Source organism: Telmatherina bonti (assembly GCF_933228915.1).
Source record: "Telmatherina bonti genome assembly, chromosome: 6".
Taxonomy (NCBI): domain Eukaryota; kingdom Metazoa; phylum Chordata; class Actinopteri; order Atheriniformes; family Telmatherinidae; genus Telmatherina; species Telmatherina bonti.
In genome coordinates, this window is record NC_136624.1 from 39,803,784 (window position 1) to 39,825,841 (window position 22,058).

At 40.0% G+C, this 22,058-nt stretch overlaps 2 protein-coding genes across 3 annotated transcripts; both read right to left on the reverse strand.

Moving 5' to 3' along the window:
• Window positions 1–453: 453 nt before the first annotated feature.
• On the reverse strand, window positions 454–10,592 carry tmf1 (TATA element modulatory factor 1). The gene is made up of 17 exons (XM_079241756.1): window positions 10,104–10,592; window positions 8,625–10,003; window positions 7,532–7,635; window positions 7,080–7,206; window positions 6,826–6,931; window positions 5,905–6,047; window positions 5,478–5,644; window positions 4,082–4,238; window positions 3,881–3,973; window positions 3,636–3,792; window positions 3,362–3,554; window positions 2,173–2,242; window positions 1,998–2,090; window positions 1,782–1,904; window positions 1,551–1,694; window positions 1,296–1,421; window positions 454–1,169 (listed from the first exon to the last, which is right to left on the reverse strand). The coding sequence occupies exons 1-17, from the start codon at window positions 10,237–10,239 to the stop codon at window positions 1,029–1,031; spliced, it is 3,459 nt and encodes a 1,152-aa protein (XP_079097882.1). The 5' UTR covers window positions 10,240–10,592; the 3' UTR covers window positions 454–1,028.
• Window positions 10,593–11,505: 913 nt separating this feature from the next.
• Window positions 11,506–16,956, reverse strand: uba3 (ubiquitin-like modifier activating enzyme 3). Of its 2 annotated transcripts, none has more exons than XM_079242541.1 (17): window positions 16,942–16,956; window positions 15,373–15,493; window positions 15,191–15,271; window positions 15,030–15,112; window positions 14,861–14,941; window positions 14,637–14,680; window positions 14,314–14,378; window positions 14,052–14,207; window positions 13,852–13,954; window positions 13,625–13,738; window positions 12,913–12,966; window positions 12,738–12,774; window positions 12,557–12,638; window positions 12,363–12,463; window positions 12,193–12,256; window positions 12,040–12,094; window positions 11,506–11,951 (listed from the first exon to the last, which is right to left on the reverse strand). In XM_079242541.1, exons 1-17 carry the CDS (start codon window positions 16,950–16,952, stop codon window positions 11,863–11,865), a joined length of 1,341 nt encoding a protein of 446 aa, XP_079098667.1. In that variant the 5' UTR covers window positions 16,953–16,956; the 3' UTR covers window positions 11,506–11,862. The 2 variants fall into 2 exon arrangements, with proteins under 2 accessions (XP_079098667.1, XP_079098668.1); XM_079242542.1 differs by lacking the exon at window positions 16,942–16,956 and adding an exon at window positions 16,794–16,826.
• Between the last annotated feature and the right edge of the window lie 5,102 nt (window positions 16,957–22,058).

A 22,058-nucleotide genomic window follows, 5' to 3' on the forward strand; every position in this document is an offset into this window, starting at 1 on the left:
GTTGTGGAGAGTGCAGTCAGCTTTGCAGCATCTGCTTGGGGTAGTAGCATCAGAACCAGAGACAACTGGTCAAGAAAGCTGCTTCTGTGCTTGGAGTAACTCTGGAGCTGCTGGAGCTGATTGTCCAAAGAAGAATGCTGCACAAGCTGATGAAGATGATGGAGGATTCTTCACACCCTCATCACAACACAGTGATGAAACAACAAAGTGTGTTCAGTGAGAGGCTTCTTCAGGTCCGATGCAAGACTGAAAGATACAGAAGATCATTCCTGCCAGCAGCCATCAGCCTCCGGAACAAGACCTCCTCTAGTTAATTATTATCTGCTACAATACTGAATTTCCCTTTGGGGATTAATAAAGTATTTTACATTTCATGTCATAAAAAGAAAAACATTCAACAGCAGCGTGAAATTGTCCAGCACCTGGAGATTTATTTTGTCTGGCATTGATAGGGTGTGAATTTACTGAATGGTGTGAAAATTCAAACTCATGAGATATTGACTATATTCCATTGAAATTAAAAATGACATTGTTTTCTGCCATTCAAATACACATTTATTCATTTACATATGCATGATTTAAAATCCAGTCTTCAGGATTTTATCCCTTCCAGGTCGACGCATTCTATGATTCATCCTGTGTTAATACATACTTTTCTCTGTACAATAGTATTCTATAGGTATAACCTGGTATTAATTTTTCATTTTTATAGTGCAAAAACACTTGTCATATAGTTGTAACCTCTCTATGTACTACTATGTCAAAGATTGAGCTAAGCAAATCCCAAAGATTTGAATAAGACTGACTATCCTTCATACTGATTCAGTAATATCCACTTACATGTTTGGCATAACCCCAACATCCACACTTAAATAAAGATCATTGATTCAAATAAAACAAACTGAATTAAAATAAATCTTCACAGTGATTAAACTTAGATTGTTCGCCCGATGTAGGTCTGTGGACACACTTGTGGCTGAAAGTTGACTGATTTATATCCCAGAAGTAAAACAGCAAGTTTAACTAGTTTATTTCTGGTTCTTCAGCAGTTCATCAATCTGAGTTTTATACATATTTTTTACATCTTCAAGGTCCAGCCTGAGTTCCTCTGCCTCCTCAGCCTTTTCTCCATACATCTGCAGAATGGTGTTGTGTCTTTGCTCCAGATCCTGAGACAGAGAACAACTTAAGGTCAGCGAGGAGGAGAGCCTGAGCAGAAGTTATTCATCACTATTCATGCCCTGCTGTCAAACAGTAAACTGATGATGTTGCTCTTATACTGTATCAGCTGGCACCTTGAGCTGGATTTTCAGCTTGGGGATGTCCTTCACTTTCTCCTCCATGTCATCGTTTTGATTTGTGAGACGAACCAGTTCTTCTGCCATCACGGAGCGACTCCGCTCTAAACTGGCAATTTCAAGCTGAGAGCACAAAAAGAAAGGAAAATGCTTCAGTGAAGGTATCGACACACAACATCTAAAATACAGAAAGAAAACTGATGCAGAGCTCTTTGTGCTCATGGCTACACAGAAATGCGATCAGTCTTCTACCTGCAGCTGTGCTATTTCTCCTTCTCGAAGTTTGAGCTGAGACTGGAGGTTCTCGATGATGCTGGAGCCTCCAGACAGCCGAGCAGCCTCGTACAGGTTGGTCCCACTCACCGTCATCGGTCCCTGTGGCTCTAAGGGTTCATCCTGTGGAAGGATAAAACAGTCCATTAAAGCAGTAAAGCTACCAAAACAAGCTTCTCAGTAAAGATTTGTCTTCATTCAAACAGGCACCTGGGAAGGAAGGAAGCTGTGCAGCCCGGAATGGTCTGTCCCACTGATGGAGCTGGAGCGCGACAGGGACGGCGTGGAAGATGCTGGAGGTTCTCCACCAGGAAGGGTCGAAGCTTTCCGCTCCTGATTGGGCAGAAATTTAACAAACAAGTTTGGATTTACTGAAACTGACTACAAATAAAATCCCCTTTTAAGAAATGAAAACAAGTCTTGAACCTTTTCTTTCAGTGTTTCCTGCGCTAAGTAGCATTTTTTCTTCTCCTGCTCCACCTTCATCTTCTCCATCTCTAGCTGGTTGGTCAGCAACAGCTGCTCGAAGCAGAGACAAGGTACACATGAGAAGAAGCTTTACGCAGAAAAACAACCAAAGTGAGAAGATTTATACTGCTACCTTTTCTTTTTTGGCTTCTTCTAGCATGCGGATGTGCTCTCCTCGCAGATTCGTCAATTCAACGTGTTCCCTACATTCAGATAACAAGCCATAAAGATAATGCAAACGCATCATTGTCTGACATCATAGCAACTTCTGCATAATCATGGAAAAAAAGACATTTTTCTCTCATTGCTTTTCTCAAGCAAGCAGATTTTTCCACAAAGAAGTCGCTTACTCTCTTATCAGATAAATATAAATATAAATTAAATATAAATCTGTGAATGATGAAAAGAATTCGAGCCAGCCAGGAGTCGAACCTAGAATCTTCTGATCCGTAGTCAGACGCGTTATCCATTGCGCCACTGGCCCTGTATGAAGACTATGTGTGTCGGACGACATACTGCTGTAGTACAACAGCTCTTTGTTCTGCATGACTGCCTGTCAGGGGGAGAGGGGGTCGGGGGTCGGTGCCGTCAGCGTCACAAAGACTCGAGACAAGCCGTAAAACACAAACACTCCAGGAACCATTAGGACTTTAACGCTGGTATCTAATTAACCTGTTCTTTTTCGTTTCTTTTATTTTTTTTTTAGTTTGTTTTAATTCTTCTATTTTAAATGTATTTTAATGTTTCTTTTGCACCTTTTATTTCACATCTTATCTATAGCACTTTGACTTGTCTGCCTGGATTATGTAGAACCTTTCCATTTTCTTTCTATTCATCTGTTTCCAGGCTGAACAGCAGCGTCACGCCGGCAGCCATGTGGTTTTTATGTTGGTTTGCTTATTTTCTGCTTTTCATCAAAACTTTCTGAGTTTCAGGAAAAAAAATCACCTGCAGCTACCGAAGGAAAAATTTAAGCCAGCTTCAAACTCTTTCCATCATGCTGCTAAAAAACATAACAAATCATCATTTCTGAGATTAGTGGCAAAAACTGGGATTAAATTAGGACAAATTTAATTCGAGTTTGGGGTTCGGTGTCACTGGAAAGGGAGAAAAAACCCTTTTCATGAGATATTATGAGACACCATAGATTCCATCATTTCTGCAGACTTACATTCTGCAAAGTAGAAACAAAACTCTGAAAACCACAAATAGTAAAATTAGAAATAAATTCTGTTGGTAAACATAGATTATACATCCGGCTTGTATGTAGTCTTCACAGCGACTGATGGGCAGCCTCATGCCGACCTGAGCTTCTCATTTACCTGCTGCTCTCATCCTCCAGTTTCTCTCTCTTGCTTTTCTCGGCTTCCAGCTGAGCCAGAAGTCTGGATTTCTCCTGGCGGACCAAGGAGTTCTGGGACTCCAGAGAGACCAGCTGGGACTTCATTGATAAGAGCTCGTCTGATGCTGATCGCTCTTTCTCCACAGCGACAGCCAGCTGTGTCTGAGCGTCCGCTGTAGAGGAGCAGCAGATAGAAGGTGTCATCCTGGTGGTCATTTCACCACTTAGCACGCAGCTGAGCTCCTGTTTCTCACCCAGCCTGTCAGACATGCTCTTCTCTAGTTTTTCCCAGGATGCAGTCTGTCCGCCCAGCGAGGCCTGTAAGTTCTCAATCTGTCGCAACAAGGGCCGCGTGGCCTTTGTGACGCTCTGGCTGAGCTCCTGGTTCCTCGTCTCTGCTTCCTGCAGTCTCTGAAAGATGACAAGAAAAGAAGGAATGGTTTATATCTGCATCTTATCAAAGGGTCAATTGGACACATTGTATGAATCACTGCGATACCTGCTGAAGCTCACTAATCTCCTCCCTCAAATAATCTTCTTTCCTTGCCTGCTGTTGCTCGGCCCTCTGCAGAGCAAGCCTCAAATCGGCCACCTGTACGTAGGGATGCAAGGATATTCATCAGAAATCAAGAGTCTAATGACACTACAAAGATAAATTCAGTCAATCAGACTTGAACGTGATTACGCAGGCGCGGTTCACCTGATCGGCCAAGGCCTCCTGTTGTATCCTGGCCTCCTCCTGAGCCTTCTCAAGCGCCAGGCTCAGCTGCTCTTTGGCCTGCGTTTCCCTGCTCAGAGCTGCCTCTTCCACCTCGCTGGCTCTGCTGGCGTTTGCCTTGTGAAGGTCTGCAAGCTCCCTGACAGCAGATAAATACCATCACCAATCAGCATGTGCAAACATCTGTCCTTCTGCACATCTGCAGACAGGAACTGTTGCTTTTCACATCCAATAAAAACTCTATATGACACAAGTTAAAGACTTGGTTTAAACCCGGCATGATCTAATTTTTGCATTTAGACAAACTCCATAAATAATTCAGTCTTTGGTCGAATGCTTGGTTCTATAAAGTCTCTCCCTGCCCATGACTCAAGCTGCTCAGAAAGATGTGAAGTGTTTCATTTAGCTTCACTTCAGGGGCTGATAACAGAACAGGAAGAAGATAAGCTAGTTTGCTGAATAACCTTGTTTGGCCTGTTGACTCCGGCCAAACTGCGGCTGATCAGAGAGGATTCAGATCCACTGATAGCGAAGGAAATGAACCACAGATATAAACACCTAACTCTGCTCACATTTCCCAGTGGGGAAGACGACAACCCTACTACCCTGTAGCTGTTTTGTGTGTGTGTGTGTGTGTGTGTGTGTGTGTTTGTGTGTGTTCTAAGATTTTATTGGTTTTTTTTTTTATATACTTTGAACTGAGTGATTTTAAAAAAAAAAAAAAACAATTAAAAAGATTATTAAACACGACTGTGAAACTGACGTGTTTTTCTGTCAACTAGCCATGTGTCTGTTTTTACAGGCAATAATTAAAAAAGGGGGATAATGTTGCTTGAAAAGAGGATGACGACTTATCTAAACTGACTGACAGAAACAGCGTTTACTGTGGGAGAGATGGGAAATATGTGCTGTGTGATTATAAAATCTAAACGGGAGGCCACTTATCTAGAAATGTAAAAACTCTTCACAACATTTCAGGTAAAAATGATTCCAAATTGTCCAGAAACTCTGTGACAAACAGTCTGCTGAAGGTGGTTGTTTGCAGGCTGGTTTACAGCAAACCTCAGGAAAAACCAGACAGCTTTAACTCAGCGTTAAACATCCTTCACTTTGCTTCAGAGATCCTGTACCTAAACTGCTTCCAATGAAAAGTGGCTCCTCAGAGGCTGTCCATGTCTTTCTGCTTCATTTCAAGGTTTATAATCTTCAACACAATAAAATAATAACCAGACTACATCGGTGCATGTCAGGGTGTAACTGCATTTACAGAAAAGGAACTGCGTAAACACATCCGGGTGTTGCACCAGTCCTCCCGAGTCTGCAGACACAGAGCTCATTGTGGCATACATTACCACGAGCAGGGTGTGACCATGTTTACTTGTAAGAGTTGTCCAGAGCAGCCTGTAGACTCCGGTTCTTCTCCTGTAGTTCATCTGAGTCCAACTGCAGCCTGCACAGCTCCTTCTCCTGCTGCTCCACCACTGCATTCAGCTTCTTGATGTTCTCCCTGTGTTGTTTCTCCACCTCCTCCTTCCCATCCAGAACCTAGAAAACAGCCAGTCATGGTTACGGTGCAGGTTAGTACAGGTTAGGAGAAGTTCTAATAAATTTTAGGAGAAAACAGAAATCAAATGGTTTGAATATTTTTACTCTATACCTTCTGGAGAAGCATAAATCTTTCAATTAATCTTAAATTCTTCATTTTCAGGAAAGAAAAAAAGAAGAGTCCTTGTCTTCATACACAGGAGATTTTATATGTCTTGACAGTAATAACTCTGTAAAATGAAGTTATGAGGTATCGTGACCTGCTGCAGGTGCCGAAGCTCATCCTCCTGCTCCTTGATTCTCTTCTGCTGCTTGGTGATCTTTGTGTCGCTCTCCTTCTCCTTGGCACGCAGCTTCTTGATGATGTTGCTGTGCTGCAGCTGCTGCTTCGACAGCTTTTCACCTAGAAGGGAGACATTAACGCTGCTTAGGCTCGCCGAAGCTGAAAACATTTTATATCCAAGTAGAATCTTGCTAAGTAGGAGGGGAAAAGAACAAAAGTGTTCCAGCTGAGGTATCATGATGTGTTCACACTTTTTCATCAGAAGGATGTCGCCGTCTGGTCATTTATGAGGAAGATAAAACTCCTGTTGAACTGAAGTTGTTTTTTAGCCTTCTGTTAGGTGTTGTTTGCTCATGTATGTCTGGATTTGGGTTTAAACCGAGTGCGTGTACGACGCCCTCCAGCTGCGCCGCGGCCTCCGCAGGCGATCGTACACGTTTAAGTCAACGCTGTGCTTCACAACGCGGCGCGTGTCAGATGCATCCCAGACATGCTTTGTCACAGCTCCTCTCTAATATACGTGCCAGGTCTATTCTGGACAGAGCGCCTCCATAACACGTCAATCCCAGCAGTTCAGACAGAAGCAGACAGAAAATCAGGCACGGATCCGTGTAAAACAACCAGTACGTTTCAACATGAAGCCCCCCGTGCAGGTTTGCAATCGCTGAATGATGAAACGTTTCACCGTTGCCGGCGACGCAGAATAGAAAGCAGTCGGTCAGGAAACTATAAGTCTTTTTTTGTTTTCATCATGGGACGAGACGTTTATCCTGAAAGTGGAGATTTTACACACCACCACACATCCTTTTTACAAGGAGAACAGCAGCGATACCAGCAGCTTTCAGACTGGACGGTGAGTTTAAGATAAACGGACTGGAGCTGAGAAACATGGTCTTACCCTCTTCCAGCAAACCTCTGATCTGCTCCTCTTTCTCTCTGATGATTTCCATTGTATCACTGGAGTTTAATCGTGTAGAAAGCTCCTCTCGGAGGCCCTTTATCTCCTGTAGCACAGAACCATTCAATCCTTGACAGAGTGCCTTTTCTTCCATATGACTTCAGTCTCGTTGGAAACCAGACTAATGAACTGTTCTCTAAAAGTTCATCTGTGTAATGGGAAGTAAAAACTAAGAGCATTAATATCCAAGTTACCTTCTTGGCTATGTCTCTTTCTTTGCAGGCCAGCTGAGCCTTCCTTTCTGCATCTGCTATCCGCTGTGTGAACTCATCTTTTAGGGACTGAACAGTGGAGCTCTCTTCCTTCAGGCTCATCACTTCACTGAGGAATGAACAGACTCGTTAGTGGAAAAGCTTCCTGTCAAAATGAACACAGCTGCTGGAACAAGAATGCCTTAAAAAATATTCACAAGTACATTTTAAAGCATTCAACAGTCAGATGGACTTTTTAAAAAAATCCAATTAAAACAGAAAAAAATAGGTCAACAAGCATCAGCTACTTTTTTTTAAAAATGATTATGAAACTTTAAATCTCTCCTGGAGTTTGCAGGATGTTTAGTGGTGGATTTATGCTGGAAACGTCTGATATTTCTCTGTATATCACCAAATGCAGCTCTGTTGTTTACATGACTGAGGCAGATACTCACTCTTTCAGATTATCGCACTCCTCCTCCAGCCTGGCCTTGTCTTTGCTAACTGCCAGCAGCTGAGCCTCTCTCTTCTCCAGGCGGCTTGAAAGATCATCAATAACCTGCAGCAAGTCCACAACATGTTGTGCATTTCATGGAAACTACAGAAAATATTTTTTATTATTAAAGAAACCAGTTTTATGATTAAATTTACAGAAGCATAATGTTCATCAGGAAACCGCATTGATTCTTCCGAAGGAAAATTAATCTGCAATAAATTCAAAAGCAGCAGATAATGAAAAGGAAAAAATACACTTTAAAAAGTGATTTAAATGATCAGGACAACTTTACATGTGACTTGAGATTTTGCTAAACTAAACTACATACTTCAGTTTTGGCATTTAAATAAAACTGCAGAATACTGAGCTGATACGAAGTATTTTACTTGATGAAGAAGTAAAGTCTGTTCTAATGGTTTAATAATAAAGTCACATGACAGTCTGGCTGAACGCACATACTGACTAATTTTACGGATGCACCGATACTGGTATCAATATGGCTCAATACCATGTGTGTGTACTCATACTTGGTATTAATAAAAGTGTACCGATACCACGCTAGTCAAGCCAGCCCAGATGTGTTTGATGACGTGTTTTAAATTAAATAAATGCCTTGAATGTTAAAATGTGACAGTTTTGTTCCACCAAAAGCCAGATCTTTGTTTCCAAACCACACATTTATAGTTGTATTTAGGTAAAATGTGCCAAATCAGAATGAAACTTGTTGAAATTGTTAGATCCGTAATGCTACAATATTTGTATTGATGAGGTAACTTCAGAAAGGATGGGCCATTTATTACAACCTAATGAAATCTTACACAGTTATAGCAGCAATAATAACCATAGTCACAATAATGTTCACATAAACACATCTGGTATCGGCAGATATTCATGTTTCAGATATCGGTATCGGATGGGAACTCACAAAAAGTGGATTGGTGCATCTCTAACTAATTTTGTCCCATTAGGATGTTATGGAGGCATTTTGTTCAGGAAGTGACACGTCCGCTACAATTCCTGCACGTAAACAGAGGAGAAACACTCAACCTTACCTTCTGAAACTCCAGTATCTGAACAGTGGAGACACTCTTCATCTCCTCTGTGATTGGCGTCGTGCTCCGATCTTCTGCTTTGGAGGTGGAGTCAAACAGTGCGGCGGTGACGTCACATCCCAGCTCTGTCAACTCTTCAGGCTGCTCGCTATTCACAGGCGTTGCACTCCGACCGCTTTCCTCCATCTCATCCAGCGACTGCTCCCGTGTCGTCTCAGTGCACCCCTCCTCCTCCTCCTCCTCATCATCATCCTCTTTCTCCTCACCCACATGCTCCTCTGCTTCATCTTTCTGCTTCTGACATGACGCTGCTAAAGGAGCAGAGCCGGCAGTGACAGATGCTAGAGTCCGGCTGCCAGGGATCTCGTCGTCCGAGTTAACCTCGCTGACGCTCCGGCTATCCAGTGACTGCAGGCTGAACGAATCAATTCGCTCAAAAGCATCTGAGGAGGAACCGCAACTCTCTGTGAGTTTGGGGTAATCCTCTAGTCGGGGAAAATCCCCGCAGGTGGAGGCAGTAAGGAGCTGAAAGGAACCCTGCATTAAATGAAGGCCAGTTTTGCTCTCACCAGTTTCTTGCCTGGAGCTGGCAGAGCTTTCACTCAACACACTCTCATGGTCAAGCACTTCGATGTCACTCGTGGTAGAGGTTCCTGAGGAGAAAGCGCTGACTGGAGGTGAGGGTGTGTCACTTTGACGATCCTCCACCTTTGAGTCTTTATGATCTGGGAGTACTTCCTTCGCAGACGTGGAGGCCGAAGGACCTGCGGGGGTAGAGCTCTTTGCTTCAGAAGTGGATGGTTCATAGGAATTTGGAGCGCCCTGCTCTACATTGTGTTCTAATAGAGTGTCAGACTGCTCCACATTTGATTCTTCAGACGCAGATGAATCAACAGCGGTATCCACATTGCTCGTTTTAGTCTCAATGTCACAGGGGCGATCACTGGGAGCAGGAGAAACTGGCTGGAGGAGGATAGTGTCTGCATACGGTACAGCTGGAGAGGACTTGGGTTCCTTCGGCTGGCTCTCAGCAACCTCTTCACTCTCCAAACTCATGTCAACAGGTCCTGACTTTGGACTCGCATCATCTTTTAGGGTCTGAACCACGACTCCTTTACTGGTCTTCTCCTTCTCTGGAGGTCGTTGAGCCTTAGCAGGGGGTATAGACACAACCTGGGTTTTGGTGACAGCTTGTGCATCTCCAGGAGGCAGGAAGGCACTGAAAAAGTTCTCGGATTCATCCACAACAGTACGAGTGACAGGAGTAGTGATGGCCCCAGAAGAAGGAGGAGGAGTGGAGCTCTTTTCTTCAGCTGGGGCTTCCCATTGCGTCATCCCCCATCCTCCACTTAATGACAGCTTCCCAGGTAATGAAACGTCTGAGAAAATACAAATTGCATTGAATATTTTTGGCTGTATATAAAGAAAATTAGTGTTTTAGCAGGTTCTGCTCTTACCCCTACATGAGGTATTACTTACCTTCATAGGGCATTACAACTGTGTCACCCCATTGGTCCTCTTCTTTTATATCCAGAACACGATCAATTGATTTCTGAGCTGATGTTAAAGCTTGTTTAGCAAAGCTGGACAGGTGAGATGCGTTGAACCAACTCATCTCGGTGATGAAGCTAGCCAGCTAGCTAGCTAGCTAGCAACGGCTTCACAGTTTGCTTCAAGGTTTATATAAAAAAGCTGACGCCTTGTCAAGCAAACAGCAGGCTCAGCATTTCTCCTTAACTGTAGCAGAACCGTGGTTAGAATGTCAAAACGGATTCACTCCCATAAAGCTTTGACAGCTGGAAACCACGAAGCTAAAGCTAGTTAGCAAGGCTGGAAGTTAAAGCATCGCTGCCAGAAAGTTACAGAAAACACGCAAAATAAAAAGATTGCTAAACGTCTGCCACGTAAAAAATCCCTACCACTAGCGTCGCATTTAATCCTTTACCACAGTTGTGAAAATAAAACTATTTGTCTGATTATTCCGGTGTTTTTTCGGCTTCTTTGCTCGGACGTCATCGTTTGTTTTGGTCGCTAGCGCGGCTAGCATTAGCCTGCTAGCATTAGCCGCTACTTCCGTTCCACGTAGCACTATGACGTCATGATCCGGTCTCACTGATGCTGCCTTCGTCTTTAGAAAAACTCGGAAATTTTAGTATCATTTCATAGTACAGGGGGGGGAAAAAAACAAAAAACAGATTCAAACTAAATCTAAACATTACCTCCCAGTAAGAATTTTCTTGTCAACTGATTAGGTATGACTGGCATAATCACCCAAGATTATGTTTTCAATAAGAATGCTTTTAACACTGAAATAGTAATAGTGACTAAAAAGTCGAGTAGCACTTGAAGGTGGCGAATAAACCATAGGCCGTGTATATAAAAAGATAAATATAAAGATAAATATAAATACAAGACATTTTAAGGTCGGGGTGGGGATCACCAAATCCACTAGGCTGTGATGATATGCTTTTGTCCCGATTCGATTCCGATTTTTGGGGGCCGATTCCATTTAAATTGCGATTCTCACGATTATTCGATATTGCTGATTTTTGTAGATTAAAAACAAAACAAATAAATATAACATTTTTTCTTGATTTCAATGAGGAAAAAACAACCCAGTAGCCAGACCATCATTCTACTGCTATAGTGCCCAAGAAGACATGTAAAAAGATCAATAAAAACAATAAAAATGACAACAATTTTATAATGGATTTTTTAAATCGATTTTTTTACAAAAAAATTTATATTAAAATTGCGAAGCAAAAAAATCCTAATTTTCCATTTTTCGATTAGATTTTCCCACACCTAAAATCCACACATAAAGTCATGTTGTTTCTAATCAACTTTGTATTATCGTGGAAAGTAACATGAAGCAAACAGAAAATGTTTAAAAAAAATTTATTCCAGTTCACACATTATCAATATTCACAACAGCATTTGCAGCTAAAACAACAAAAACAAAAAGAACTTACTGAAATAAATAAATACACTAAATCAGAACAGGTATATACCTGTCTTGCTCTTTGCACAGAATATGCTGTTAATTGTGCTGCACATAACATATTAATTACAAGACAAGGCTAGGTATGAACTACAATTTGGCTTTTCAGTGCAAAAACATCGATTTTAGTCAATAAGTACTTTAAACCAGTTAAACTGGTTATAATTGACTATTTGATTGAACATGCTGCAAACTTATGTAGTTTTTCAGCACGGTGTGGGAGTGCTTTCGTTTGTTCTATGAGGTAAAGGAAAGTTTGAACAACATGGTCTGGGGTGTGGTGACATCAGCTACAGCCAGTTCTTGTCCATTTGTCAGGCCAAGTTCTGGAAAAACATGTTCAGAACACAAAGTGAGTCTGTACATTCAGTATTCATTATACCATAAAATGAATCAGTCAGTAAAACATCTCACCCTTCAAGGTTTTGGACAAATTTGGTCGTGTCCTCTGTTCAATTGAGGCGACAGACTGAAAGAAAATAAGTCAGATCAAGTTAAACTTTTTTGTACCAACATAAAAATGAAGGTGAAAGCACTGTTTGTGATTTTTTTTTTTTTTAAAGTTACCTGTAAATATAACGTTTTGTTTTTTCCCTCCACTGTTGCTGTTATGGCAGGTGATTTCATTTGCCTGAAATAAAATATTTAGCTGTTGAAAACTGCTTATTGTTAATTAAACAAAATAAATCTGACCACACAGTTGAGCAGGTTGATTGCAACTAATGATGAGAACCTACAGAGAAGCATTCTCAGTCAGGTAGTCCATCACCTCCTGGAGTTTGGAAGATGGAGAAAAGTGCAGGTCCAGAGGTATTTGGCTGCAAGCTGAGCAGTTTTCCTGGAACAACAACAGACACAACTGCACCTCAGGCAACAGGAAAACTTAATCCCTAGACTACTATGAAGCAGAAGGTGGATTTTACAGACTAACCTTCCGTTCTGCCTCAAACGTGTAGCTGTATAGGCCATCAACATCGTTGAATACCATGTAGTTATTGAGAGGTAGATAGGCACTGCAAAACATGTCACATCAAGAGAAACGTCAAATGTACTTGATTTGTTGGCTCATTTTCTTTATGGATATGAATGCCAAAAAACACTTGCGAACTCACCTTGTAGCTATTTTGAAAACCTCAGTTGTGCAAGCAGCTGGGCGAAATAATGACAGAAAACAATTACATGTGGTACATTTTGTTTACTCGGTACTATGTAGAAATGATTAACATTTATCATGTTAATAAGTCTCTGCAGAAAAGTCTTCACATACATGTAGTCTTGACTTCTTACCAGCAATGACGGCGTTTGTAGATGCTACAGCTGGGATTATCCTCTTCACAACACCTGCAACATTTCAAGATGGATAATCTGCTCAGCTGACTCATAATTATAAATTAGAAGTAAATAATTTTTTTAAAAAAGCATCCAGTGAAATGAAAATGGACTTTGCTCAGAGTGAATGCCAAGAAAACCTCTTCTGCACAAAGTTGTTTTTTTTTTTAAATGAGCCAAAGAAAATCAAACAGAATTACCGAACATCATGTCAACAGCTCCTTTTTTAACATAAAATATTTATAGGATAGAATATATTCACATGTTTTTGTTTGGCCCCCACACATCCAAAAATATTTCCTCAGCAAACAGCAAGAAGAAAGAAGAAAAGAAAAAGCTTACAAGTAAAATAATGAATAATATGAACAAAGGGGAAAATAAGCATGAAAATAATATGTTTTTACTTTACAGACATGCTAAAATGCTGTAGCATCTCCACTATAATTATAAAAAAATAATGGTCCATGAATCATTAATGTGTTCATTTATTCTACTCCACATACTGTAGATCTCTCTTGAGAGGTGCAAAAGACAACAGCAGTTCCAAAGTAAGTTATATAGTAATATACCATCAGCTTGCTCTGTCGGGTGTACCTTCACTCAGCTTTCAGAGGAGATGCACGGAAACTAACCCCCCCCCCTTCCCAGCAGACACCCTTCATATCCGCACCTTGTGTAAGTCTATACGTGACTCCTGTTATGTTGAACTCTGCAGCCCTCTCCAGAGATCTCTGGTACACCCATTGGATGTGCTCTGGGTCATCTCCATCCAAGGCTACACCATCTGATCAACATCCAGAACGCAAATAAAAACAACCAAAATCTTTCTGAATTATCTTTATGAACACAACAAGAACAAAAAACAAAAATAGAAGTAAGGATAGTGTGACTTCCTACCTCCAAACGGTGTCTCTTTGGGCCACTGCAATATTCGTACATATTCAATACAATGCTCTGGCAAACGGGGCATTGATGCTATTGTGCACATGGGGAAGTTGATCTATGAGAAAAAGAAGTCGGTTTTATCAAAATAGTCAAATTACCATCTACTGATTCTGTACTACAGCCAAGCTGTTATATAAAATCTGCCATCTTACCTGGGGAGGGTAAAGCTCAAGGGTGCAGTCGATGCAGGCCGACATGCCAGGGAAAATGACTCGGGAATTACCTTTAAAGCCTTCAGTCCCACCATCAATTAGTGGAATAATGGATCCTTGATCTAACACACCATCCTCATACACCAGCAAAGACAGCTGCACGGAAGCACAAAAGCGTTACGCATCAGTTCATACCTGTGTCTGAAATTAGGAAAAAGCAAGTAAAACATGTGGAACATTGTAGTGAAAAGGAACAACTTACCAGCATACCATTTATCCACCTTCTAGCAACTATAGAGTCAAGTCCACAGACAATTATATGGAATTCTACATGAAGACAGGAAGGTGCAATGATTTATATTAAATCTTGATAATGAGCTATAATACACTATTATTTAAATTCCATTCGTGCTCTTGTAAGATTTGGAAGTGGATAACTGTGGTAATTATTTTATTTAAAAGTACTGTTGGTATATTAGACATGAGACATGAATGACATAAAAAAACTAATTATGTACAGAACAGATCAGGCTTAAACTACCAATTTGAATTAATTTGAAAATAAACTACATTAAAGATACTTACGTCTGTAGAAGGATTCATCTAAGTCCTGAATTTTCTTAAAATGTCTGGACAAAACATTAAGATAAATTTATATTTAAATTATTCATTTATCAAACCTTAGAATTCAAAATATGGTTGTTACCATTACAACCATCGTTACAACCATACTGGCTGTAACAGCTTGCATATGTTCCACAGGAGGTCTGCAGACATACAAGCAGTTAAATCTCAAGCATTCAGGATACGGGACTACGTGGCATCCCAGTATGCGGCTGTTGATAAAATCTGCTGCAACTTCTGCCTTAGGTCGGCCCACATCTTTCGCCCTGATGAAAAAGACATACATTTTTTTGTTTTTTTTAAAAAGCGGTTCTACCCTTTAAAAGAACCTTACTATTGCATATGCATACTAACCTGAAGAGGAACTGACGATTCAGGTTGGAAACATCAATGATGTCCATGTCAATAACATCAATCTTTTGAAAGCCTGATAAAGCCTGAAAACAAATAGAGACAAGAAATATAAGAGAAAATTTATACTTATAGATATTTCTGTAAAGTAGTAAAGTGCTTACCAGGTCTTTAAGCAGCTCACATCCTAGTCCACCAGCTCCAATGACCAGGATTTTACAGGTTTCTAACAAAAACTGCAAGGACTGTGATGAAAAGTGAGAATATTATTATTTATCAGGGAAATGGAAGATGGCCCAGGGTGGGCGAAAAGGCAGACTGACATCATGTTTTCTAGCACTGCTACCTCTGTGCTGGGCTCAAAGTCAGGATGTGTGAATGGCCCCGATCTTTCCAGAAACTTTCTGACATGGTTCCATCGGCCTTCCCACTCACAGGAGCATCCACTGCCTCCATCCACCACCATCCTGAGGACAATACATATGCTCAGGAGGTAATGTCAACTGCATCTCCAACAAATTAAATGCAAGACAACTTGTGGTTTGATAAAGCACAAAGCTTCTAAATCTACTGGCATCATGCAAAAAAAATGGTTTGGACGGTAATTAGTTAACAGATGGACATGCCGTCATTTAAAGCGTTTAAGGAAGAAAATATGGACGTTCTTTAGAGAAACATACTCGTGTTTTGGTGCCTATCCTATCTTATCCTATCTCCTATCTAAGCGTGTTAGGGGCAGTGAATTAAAGAAAAAAATTATTCCGAGAAAAAAGTCAGAATTCTGAGATTAAAGTCAGAATTCTGAGAAAAAGTCAGAATTCTGAGAAAGAAGTCAGAATTATGAGATTAAAGTCAGAATTCCGAGATTAAAGTAAAAATTCTTAGATTAACGGAAGAATTCCAAGATTAAAGTAAGTATTTCAAGATTAAAGCAAGAATTCTGAGAAAAAAGTTAGAATTTTGAGATTAATCTTGGAATTCTTACGTTAATCGTGGAATTTTTACTTTAATCTTGGAATTCTGACTTTAAAGTCCAAATTCCAAAATTAATGTAAGAATTCCGAGGAAAAAGTCAGAATTCCAAGAAAAAAGTCCTAATTCTGCGAAAATAGTCAGATTTCAGAGATTAAAGTCAGAATTCCAAGATTAAAGTCAAAATTCCAAGATTGACGTAAGAATTCGGAGATTAAAATCAGAATTCTGCGATTAAAGTCAGAATTCCGAGATTAACGTCAGAATTTCAAGAAAAAAGTCAGAATTCACAAAATTATTTTTTATTCAGTGACCCCAATACTCTTCCGTACTATCTAAACGACTAACCTTTACTGTATTAAAAAAAAATAATTTAAAAAAAATTTTTTTTTTTAAAAAGAGAGAGAGAGAGAGAGAGACAGAGAGAGAGAACGAGAGGGAGGTGTTTGTGACCGTCGGGATTTCAGGTCATCATCGCTCCTGATTGGACAGTTCCCGGTAGCTAGGCTAGGTGATTAGCCTAGCTAGGCTAGGTGATTAGCCTTCCATAAATAGCTACCATGTCAACAGTGAAATGGTTAAAACAGATTCCTGACTGATCTCAAAGGTGAGCAGCACCTCAGAAGTTCCACCACTGTTTACACACGTTAGTTACTTATGGTAAACTAGTCGCGATAATCAGCTCCTTAACTAGCTGCTCGTGGGTTTATTTACAAACAGGTTAGCTTTCCTCTCAACCTTCTTCCTGTCTAAAGACCTCAAACCTTCCGCCACTTCTACCAATTCATCACTAACTTCTCAGTCAGCTCCACTACTCTCCTTCTTTTCTTCTCCCTACAAAGAGAGAATAAAAGAAGGTTGATTCATGCTGTGCTGTCATAGGTTAATGAGATTTGAAAGCATCTTTCGGAGTTTCTTGCTTGTTTCTTCAGCAGCTACTTACGGCTCATCCATATCCGCCATGTTTCAGTAACATTAAATGTCTATCTAGGGCGCCGTAAAAAGCCAATTCAGCAGCACTAACAATATGGATACTCAAGAACAAACATAAATTCCAACACTTTGTGATTTAAATATATCATATTTATTTTTTTAGCTAAGTAAATGTGGAAATATATTTGAGGCAGCTTTGCTTTATGTACTCGCTTTAGGTTAATGTAATTTTTCCCATTGCCTTGAAGGCAGCACCGTTGCGCGTCTTAAAGACTGCAATTGCAACAAATGTCCAACAGGTGGCAGCATTTACTGCAAGTGCATGTAAACAAATGTGTCAATTTATTTTTTTATTTTTTTATTATACTTTCCAATTACAAAGAACAAGGTCAAACATGGCAAAGTTCAATCTCAGTGCATAGAAAAGTACCTTCAGAAGGAACAGAGAAAATAGAAGTATCAAAGAAATTGTATAGAGGGAATAAGTTCCAGTCAGTAAAATAATCAGATGACTATGGTGATATACCTTACACAAGGGGGTCATCATATAAATTATAATAAAATAGATTAGTTTCGTGAATCATTGAGGGTTTCACTCATAGCATTCAGTAAAATTTGGGCTGTAGAGCCATTGACATATTTTAAGGATTTTAGATATGCATTAAATTTGTTTTTAAAGTGAGCAAAGTTGGGGGGACATTTCTGCATTCTGCTTTTATGTTTAAAAAAGTTAATCATTTTTGTTCCTTAAGATCAACCCAAAAGTTATGTCATCCTTTACAAAGGAATTTAACAAAGATGGAAATCTCCCTTTCAACCATGAATATGTCTGATCGAAACATTTTAACAGGAGAAAACACATGGTTGGTGTGCTCAATGTCGTTCCCACAGAATGAGCAATTGTTGTCATTAATATTAAAGCGTAATCTGAGTAGTTCCTTTGAGGGGTAGATGTTATTTAAAATTTTAAAATGCGTTTCGACAATGCGACAAATGTGTCAAAAAGCCAACACCTCGAGCAATGATTCCCTAACGACATTAAAATAAATGTGAAACTGTTTTTTATTTTTATGTTGTGAAGCACTTTGATATGCTTTTGTATGAAAAGTGCTATACAAATAAAGTTTTATTTCATTTGAAATGATGAAATGATGCGGGGGGTTTTTGTAAAGTCTTGTTTTACCTTTTGTATGACCATGTGAGAAATAAATAAACAAATAAATAAAAATAGACTTTTCTTCCTTGAAAACTGTGATGTCGTCAGTTTTCCACACAGAAATTCACACGGATCACAACAGAGTGAAATTCCTTATTGTTTAAACAAAGATCTCGTTGATTGTAGTGTTTAATCTTTTAAATGTGAAAAGGACACAGTCGATCAAATCACACCCCTGTTGAAGAGAAAGAATCTGTATAACTATCTGAAAAAATATGTCTATGTGAGAGGGGAAAAAGCTACGTATGAAATGTACACTTATGACTCAACAGTTTGCATTGTGAAAATGTGGGAAACTCCTTCAGACAGTCAAATCCATCAGCTTCTTGTTGATGAAATAAAGCTTGAAAAGAAAATAACGCCATGCCCTCTGTAACATAAGTAGTTATGTGTATTCTGTGCTGCATGTCACTCAGTGTGCAACTAATTCATTTGCATCTAAAGAAAACAACAAGACCTCCTAAAGGCATTGGGACAAGGACCCAAACATTCAGATATCTAAAAGCACCAATGAATGGATGAGAAGGAAACTTTGGAGCCTTGTGAGTCTTAATGCAATTGCACAATAACGGAAAAAACTGCAGTTAGGCAGTTAGGAGAATGCACCCATCCAACCTGCAAGCACTGTGGCAGCTGCCTCACAGCACTGAACCAGCACTGAAAGCAGCAGATACCTCATTTTATTTGAATTTTATTAAAGATAAATGCATCCTTTTATTAAAGTCTTTTTAACAGTCAATTATTGTGGGCCATTTTGGATTTGTTGCATTTTATCTGTCTCTGTAGCTTTTTGTATTGCAGGTGTCTTAATTGTTGATAACTTGTGTTGCAACTTGAGGTTTTTGACAAATGAATCGAGCTGCACAACAGTGTATGACTGAGACGTAAAAAGCTCATTCATGCTGGTATTTTGTAGTGGTTCCATTCTTTTTATGGTCCATCCCTGGACCTGAGCAATTATCTATTGAACCAGTCAGAGTCCCATTGCAGATTAACTGACCTGTCTGAGGAATTAATCAGATTGTCTTCACTGGCCTCAATGCCAACTTGAGACAATCATTCACTCCTTTAATAAAGAATATAAAGAAGGTTTGTCCTTCTGGTATTATCATAAGGTTTCACTCTGAGTTACTGCTTGGGCAGTGAATAAGAAATTAAATTTAGATTCCTGTTGTACTGCATATAATTATTTACCAGTAAAACATTCACTGTGTCTGCATTGTGTTAATGAATGTATGTGTTTAATCTCTCATCATAGAATGATTAATAAGCCTGGGACAAGCTTCCCTGCACTGTAAAACACCTGCCTGCAGGTGCAGCAGCATAATTGATCTGTCTATCCACATCTCCTCAAATATTAAAGGAAATGTGCAGTTGGTATCTTCTGAAGAGGTCACCAGAAGTCTGTTAATATAGCCGCTAATCAACGATAGCCTTGTGAGGTCGGATTATTCAGAGCTGGAAAGCTGAGTGTGCAGCTGCAACAGGACTCCGACCTTCAGAGTTTTTCTGTGATTAGAATTTCTTCAGATTTTTAATGAGATGTTCCGAATGACAGGCTCTGAAAACTGGTCCCTAAAAATAACTGCTGTGGCCATGTCCTTCATAGATGACTGCCTGCTGTCTCGTTCACTGTTTGTGCTGTCTGTCTTGCCCATTTAGGCTCATCTACATGCTCACGTTGAGCAGCAAAGCAATGACATGAAAACCTGCAGCAATGGAAGATGCTGGTCTGAATGAGACCCGTCACTCACAGCCTCTTATCAAGTCTCATGTTTTTCCTCCTAATTGTTTTAAACACAGTTTCCACATGAGGAGGACATTAGTTGAGGGCTACATGTCAAAATCTCCTCTGTTGACACATTTTTATAAATTCACTGGAAATGCCATCTGTCATCCTCCTCTCAAGCAGGGACTTTCTGAATGTCATGGTCATGCCTTTCAGATGACCCACCTCTCTGCCATCCATCACAGCCAACTCCAGTTAACATGCATTTAAAGATTGAAGAGTCCCAGCTCAAACAGGCCCTTCCTAGAGGCTGGCAGGCTATCAGCAGGAATGTCTTCTTGTTAGCGGAAGAAGCTCTGAACTGCTTTTGCCTCCGTTTTGAAGAAAACAAAGAGAATCTTGTTGTGGCCTTTACATTCATTGGCATGCAGAATGAAATGCTGTCAGCTTTATGGCTCCATGTATCTTCATATCTATTTTTCTTTGATGGCTTGTGACAGGACTTTAAAGTGGTGCTGATTGCACTAATGATAATGTGTTCCAGCGGCATGGCTCATGTTTGGCGCAGAGCCGCACTTCCAGCCGGAAGACAAGGAGAAGCTACAGGCCGATGTGGTGTTGTGCTGTAGCAAGTGATTGATGACTCTCTCTGTTGTAGTGCTTTGATTAAGACTCCAGTGATTTATCACCACTGCTCGCAATGTAATTAGACTCTATATATACACTCAACAAAACAGTGCTGTCTTGCTATCCTCTGCCAGTTATCGAGCGAATGTTTCTGTGCATGCACAAGTTATCTTCATAAAGCTGTTGCATTATGTTGGAAAGATGGCTACAAAGTGTGAAGAGATTCCCAGGGAATTCCACCCTTCCTGCTTCTTTTTTTGTATCGAAGCAGGGAATTCAACCAGAAAGCATTTGCATGTCATTATAAATCTATTTAATTTATGATTGATGTGTTTACTTTATGGTAAAATAGTTTTATGTGCACTCACTTCACTGTGGTCTGGGAGCTACAGTTAGATATTTACCTGTGAAAATGCATCCAGATGGTTTTATGGGTTACAGCATGTCTGAATTTATTTAGGAAACACCATGAAGGATGTTTCTAATAGATAATAAAGTTTCATTTTCACATAATATGACAGCTGAAACTATAAACATCTTGCACTGCATGAGTTTAGCCTGAAAGTGAAGCAGGCTGCAGCATCACCAGCGTGTTCAGCAACACCACTTTGAGGGCTGTGCCATCATCGCCGGCTTCTTCTTCCTGTTGCTGGTGGGCGAAGCGCACAGCACTTCCTGCACACGAGGGTGGGGACATGCACTGACCTTGTAGTTTGTTTCCTTCATGTTTTCTCAAAAATAATTATTTCTGGAACGGAGGGAAAGTTCAGGATTTTTAGTAACAACCACGCAGTAATTTGAAGTGAGTTGGATCACTTTTCTAAAAGGCATCTACCTGATCTCATTAAACGCACCACTGCTGATATGTCACATATCATACATGTCACATATCCTTCACTGTAGGCGCAACTCCTTTCTCCTCGTTAAAATCCACATTAATGCAAGTTCGCTGTAACGACTGCAGTTTCATTAAAGCTTTAATATCTGTTGTTCAGTCAAAACGTGTTCTAATGCTTCCATATCTGGTGTCATGGTGAAAAGCAGGTTTGTTTCTGTTCATGGATGCAATGATGCAGTAAACAAGACAAAGGTTAAATGTTCCTGATGACTATTTAACTTCTTATAAAACACAAAATTTGGCCCAAACACAGCTCCTGCATTGATCTTTTCGATTAGAAGGTTTTCCTTCCTTTAACAACCATCCAGAGTCTGAATGTCAGACTTTACTCTTCAGTTACAACATGTAAATATTTTCCTTGTTAAACATTTCTGATTATTTTTGGCATTTCTTAAATGATACGATGCTGCCCAATGCCAGCCTCTGTTTTAATTAAGAGTTTTTTCCGCAGTTTTAACTCACCTTTGTTTTCCAACCTCTCATTTCCAGTGTGACAGTCAGACATTTTTCCACTTTTGTGACTTTTTCTTTTGTATCTAACAGCAGAAGATGGATTTGTTACTTTTCTTCACTGTAGTTTTATATTAAAAGTTAATCCGTATGTTTTCCTCAGATTCGGTTCAGTCCACCAGCAGGTTCACATCTGCAGCTTCCAGA